Genomic DNA, 5,238 nt, shown 5'->3' on the forward strand with positions numbered 1-5,238 from the left:
CCCCCCGCTTTGGGGGAGGGGCGGGCCCTGCGGAATCGCCGCTGAGCTCCCCGGGCGCTCCTTCTTCGTCTGCAGGGAGGTGTTTAAGGCCAAGCACCGCAAGACCGGCCAGAAGGTGGCATTGAAGAAAGTGCTGATGGAGAACGAGAAGGAGGGGGTGAGTATGGGTCCCGGGCGCCCGCTGCCCTAGCCTGGGTTTTCGCCCATTGTTTCTAGGAGTTTCACGTTGAGGTTCAGTTTGTATCTGGTAGCTTGGAGATGTCTATATTACAGGGGTCTCCAAAATTCAAGCTCGATTGTTGTAAGGCATTTGACGTTTCAGTGTGAGGCAACTACGGGGAGGCCCAGGAGCTACGGGGATGCTTGCATGGAGGGCTCTTGGCTTGTGGGCATTGAGCAACCTTTAAATAGCTTTACCTTAGAGTTTAACTTTTTTAATGTGAAAGGAAAGCACTAACATATAGTTAGCTGTTTGTTTTCTTCTTTTTTTTCTTTTTAGATAGGGTTTGGTCATGAACCCACCTTGTAGCCCAGGCTAGCCTTGAACTCAGGGTGATCCCCCTGTCTCAGCCTCTTGAGTACTGGGATTGTAGGAGTGCACTACGGAACCTAGCAAGGCATATAGTTGTGTTTTTTGGCGGGGTACTAGGGTGAATTCGGACCTTGCGCTTGCAAGGCAGGCAGTGGAACCACTGAGCTAAATCCCCTGCCTGGGCATGTAGTTTTTTAAAAGTCACTGGAACTTGGGAAATGTATCAAAAAGGCGTGGTTTCTCTCCTCACCCCTTCTTAGTTTTAGTCTATCTTCCTAGAGGCCTACTTCTCAGCAAGAAAATTTTTTAATCTTTATTTTGTTTCTGAGACAGGATCTCACTGTGTAATCCAGACTGGCTTTGTACTCATTGTGGAGTTGGAATTGGCCTTGAATTCACTGTGTAGCTCATGCTGGCCTTGAATTTATGTTCTCCAGCCTCACCCCTCCCTCGTGCTAGGGGATAATTGTCATGTGCCACCATACCCTGCAGGGAGTTTCTTATAATCTTTTGTTTTGTTTTTTGAGACAGGGTCTCTTTTTGGTTCAGGCTGACCTCAAACTTGTGACCATCCTCCTGTCTCAGCCTCCCTAGTGCTGGAATTACAGGTGTGCACCACCACTCCCCACAGATTTTTTTTGTTTTGTTTTCTGTTTTTTTGTTTTTGTTTTTTTGAGACAGGGTCTCACTATGTAGTTGAGACTGACTTGGAACTCACTATGTAGCTCAGGCTGGTCTTGAACTCACAGCGGTCCTCCTGCCTCAGCCTCTTGAGTGTTGGGATTACAGGCGTGCGCCACCATGTCCGGCCTGATTTCTTAAATCTTGAAAAACAGCCATTGGGCTTGGAAGGCTGAGGCAGGGGGATCACCATCAGTTCAAGTCCAGCCTGGACTACATAGCAAAACCCCAAATTTTTAAAATTTAAATTTAATTTAAATTGGGGGGCTTTTTGGTGTTTTTTTGTTTTGTTTTGTTTTGTTTTGTTTTTCTTGGTACTGGGGATCGAACTCAGGACCTTGTGCTTGCAAAAGCAGGCATGGGCCACTGAGTTAAATCCCTGGCCCTAAAAATTTAAATTTAAGTTTAAAATTTTATAGTTTACTAACATTTAGTTAAGTGTTTATGCCTGTTTCAGTTCATTATCTCAAACCAGCTCCTTGAGGCATGTGTGCTACTATCACGCCCACTTTGTAGGTTGGGCATCTGAGACAGCTGATGTCAGAGCACATCACCCTCTGCCCCCTGACCGGGGTCCCTCAGTGTGGACATGGGGGCAGTTTGGGTGTGTAGCTCTCTCACTTTTGACAGTTTTCTCTCTTTCTCCTCCCAGTTCCCCATCACAGCCTTGCGGGAAATCAAGATCCTCCAGCTTCTCAAGCACGAGAATGTGGTCAACTTGATTGAGATTTGTCGAACCAAAGGTGAGTTGCTGTGATCGTGTGAGACAATGAGGCTTCAGCCAGCCGACCCTACACAAAACTCAAGCTGGAAGCTCTTAAATTGCCTCCTGCTGACTCTGCCTCTCCCACTGCTTCCCCACCTGCCCTGGTGCCCACCGGTGAAGCAGTTGCACCCATGGGTGCTGTAGAGGCCACAGGTGTCCGCAGGCTGGGGGTGGGAGCTGGTGGTGGGCTTAGTTTTGACTCCATCCTGCCCTCTGTGCCTCAGCCTCCCCGTATAACCGCTGTAAGGGCAGCATATACTTGGTGTTCGACTTCTGCGAGCACGACCTCGCTGGGCTGCTCAGCAACGTCTTAGTCAAGTTCACACTGTCTGAGATCAAGAGGGTGATGCAGATGCTGCTCAACGGCCTCTACTACATCCATAGGAACAAGGTGGGGAGCGGGGCCCGGGCTGTGGCCGAGCCGGTGCGGCTGAGGACCCTTGGGGCCCGGCTGAGCCCTCCGTCCGTTCCCTGCAGATCCTGCACAGGGACATGAAGGCCGCCAATGTGCTCATCACTCGGGACGGGGTCCTGAAGCTGGCCGACTTTGGGCTGGCCCGGGCCTTCAGCCTGGCCAAGAACAGCCAGCCCAACCGCTACACCAACCGTGTGGTGACGCTCTGGTACCGGCCCCCGGAGCTGCTGCTCGGTGAGGATCCCGAGCTGGCAGAGGGGGGCAGGGGCCAGGCATCTACCTGGCCGCAGCCTCTCACTGCCAGGGCTTCTTAGGCCTCTGGCCCCAGGGCACCTCGTCTCTGGAGGCCGCCTGGCTCAAGGGGCCCTCCCGGTGCGCTCTTCTTCCCAGGGGAGCGGGACTACGGTCCGCCCATTGACCTGTGGGGCGCAGGGTGCATCATGGCTGAGATGTGGACCCGCAGCCCCATCATGCAGGGCAACACGGAGCAGCACCAGCTCGCCCTCATCAGCCAGCTCTGCGGCTCTATCACCCCTGAGGTGCGTGGCTAGGCTGAGGGGGCCCGGGGCTGCAGGGCAGCAGGGTGGGGCATGGCATGCAGGAGAGCAGAGCCTCTCTCACTGGGCTCTGGAGCCTCCTGGGCTGTGTCTGAGTCTCAGCCTGACATCAGATAGCTTTGTGGCCCTGTGGCAGAGGATTTAAATCAGTGCTAGATTTCTCTGCTTTCCTGTTTTGGGTGTTTTTCAGGACAGGGTCTTGCTGTGTAGTTCAGGTTGGCTTTGTTTGTTTGTTTGTTTGTTTGTTTTTGAGACAGGTCTTAGTATGTGGTTGAGACTGCCCTGGAACCCACTGTGTAGTCCATGCTGGTCTCACTCACAACGATCCTCCTGCCTCAGCCTCTGAGTGCTAGGATTACAGGTGTGCACCATCATGCCTGGCCTCAGGTTGGCTTTAAACTCACTATGTAGTCCAGGCTGGCTTCAAGCTCCTCGCCGTCCTCCTGCTTCAGCCTCCCAGTGCTGGGAATATAGGGGTGCGCTACCACACCACCTAGGTTTCTTTTCTATAAAGCAGATACGCTTGGCTGGGCATGGTGGCCCACGCCTGTCATCCCAGCACTCGGGAGGCTGAAGCAGGAGGATCGCTTTGAGTTCGAGAACAGCCTAGGCTCCATAGTGAGTTCCAGGTCAGTCTCAGCTACATGGCAAGACCCTGTCTCAAGCCAAAAAATCAAAAACAAAAACAAATATGCTTGGTGGTGCGCATCTGTCTCACCACTGTAGGAGGCTGACGAGGATTGCAAGTTCTATCCTATCCCAGGCAGCTTAATGACATACCAAGATATGTTTCAAAATGAAATAAAAACTCGCGATGTAGCTCAGTGGGAAGGCCCTGGCTTTGATCCCCAGGATTACCGAAAAGAGAGCATGTGCTTGTGTCAGGGTTGATTGGCATGGGCGACGGAGGTGGTGAAAGGACTGGCACTGGTGTGTGCCGCGTCTGTGCCCACCGCTTCCCTCCCCGCGGAGGGGTCTGGGAGCAGCAGGTGAGCGAACTCCGTCCTGTCAATGCCTCCCTCCTAGGTGTGGCCCAACGTGGACAAGTACGAGCTGTTTGAGAAGCTGGACCTGGTCAAGGGCCAGAAGCGGAAGGTGAAAGACAGGCTGAAGGCCTACGTGCGCGACCCGTATGCCCTGGACCTCATCGACAAGCTGCTGGTCCTGGACCCTGCACAGCGCATCGACAGTGACGATGCCCTCAACCACGACTTCTTCTGGTCCGACCCCATGCCCTCGGACCTCAAGGGCATGCTGTCCACCCACCTGACGTCCATGTTCGAGTACCTGGCGCCGCCACGCCGGAAGGGCAGCCAGATCACCCAGCAGACTACCAACCAGAGCCGCAACCCGGCTACCACCAACCAGACGGAGTTTGAGCGCGTCTTCTGACGGCCGGGCTGCCGTCTTTAGTGCCGTCCTTTCACCTCTGCTTGCGTGACTCGCATTGTGGACAACGTACGGCACTTCTGTTCTTTACCACGTTTTATTTAATCCCTGCCTGGCCATCTGAAGCCACTGGCCAAGCAGACTGAAGTGGCCGGCTGAAGGCTGGGGTGGCACAGGGGTACTGCACCCCGTTCTGGGTTTCCGGATGTGCCCAGAGGGTCTCCAGTCACCTTAGGACAGGAAGTGAGGCCGGAGAGGTTCACTGAGAATTGACTTCCACAGAGCCTGGCGTGACTGGAGGAGGGGACAGGCCCCTCGCCGGCCTTGGGAGTAGCGCCAGGGCCAACTAGGACTCTTGGTTTCTTCGGTAGGAGAATTTTATCGTGTTTTTTGCCTCAGTTCAGAGACATTCCTGGATGAAGTTTGATCAGTTATAATTAAAAGTTGACCTTTTTTTTCTTTTGCAGTAAGTGCTGTGTTTTCTTTTTTCTTTTTTTGGTACCAGAGATTGAACTTGGGTCTCTGCACTTGCAAGGCAGATGGCGGAACCACTGAGCTAAATCCCCAGCCCAGTGCTGTGTTTTCTGAGTTCAGACCTCCATCTCTTAGTTTGTAGCCAGCAGTTAACTGGTGTGTGAAGTCACCAGGGGTCTTGATGCTTTCTTCTTTCTTTTTCTTCCGGATTTGGAGACTGCGTCTTGCTTTGTAGTGTAGGCTGGGCTTGAACTCTCTGTGTATCCCAGGCTGGCCTCAAACGTGCACCTGTCTCACCCGCTCGAGTGCTGGGAATACAGATAGGCACCGCCACACCTGGCCCTGTGCCTCCTTTTTTTTTTTTTTTTTTTTTTTAAACCCCCTGATGTCTTAGTTACTTTTCTCTTGTTGAGACAAAAATACC

The 5,238-nt window shown here is 52.9% G+C and overlaps 1 protein-coding gene across 1 annotated transcript in view; it reads left to right on the top strand.

Moving 5' to 3' along the window:
- Positions 1-4,827, top strand: part of Cdk9 (cyclin dependent kinase 9) — a gene marked incomplete at its 5' end in the record, with an annotated part of 5,264 nt that extends 437 nt beyond the window's left edge. Inside the window, 6 exons of the mRNA XM_010613611.2 lie at positions 76-157; positions 1,866-1,956; positions 2,204-2,370; positions 2,457-2,628; positions 2,785-2,933; positions 3,978-4,827. Of these exons, the coding sequence (XP_010611913.1) occupies positions 76-157; positions 1,866-1,956; positions 2,204-2,370; positions 2,457-2,628; positions 2,785-2,933; positions 3,978-4,343 (1,027 nt within the window). The remainder of the gene's footprint in view (positions 1-75; positions 158-1,865; positions 1,957-2,203; positions 2,371-2,456; positions 2,629-2,784; positions 2,934-3,977) is intronic.
- Positions 4,828-5,238: the final 411 nt, after the last annotated feature.

This window comes from Fukomys damarensis, unplaced genomic scaffold (genome assembly GCF_012274545.1).
Source record: "Fukomys damarensis isolate Sample0158 unplaced genomic scaffold, DMR_v1.0_HiC HiC_scaffold_36, whole genome shotgun sequence".
Lineage (NCBI taxonomy): Eukaryota > Metazoa > Chordata > Mammalia > Rodentia > Bathyergidae > Fukomys > Fukomys damarensis.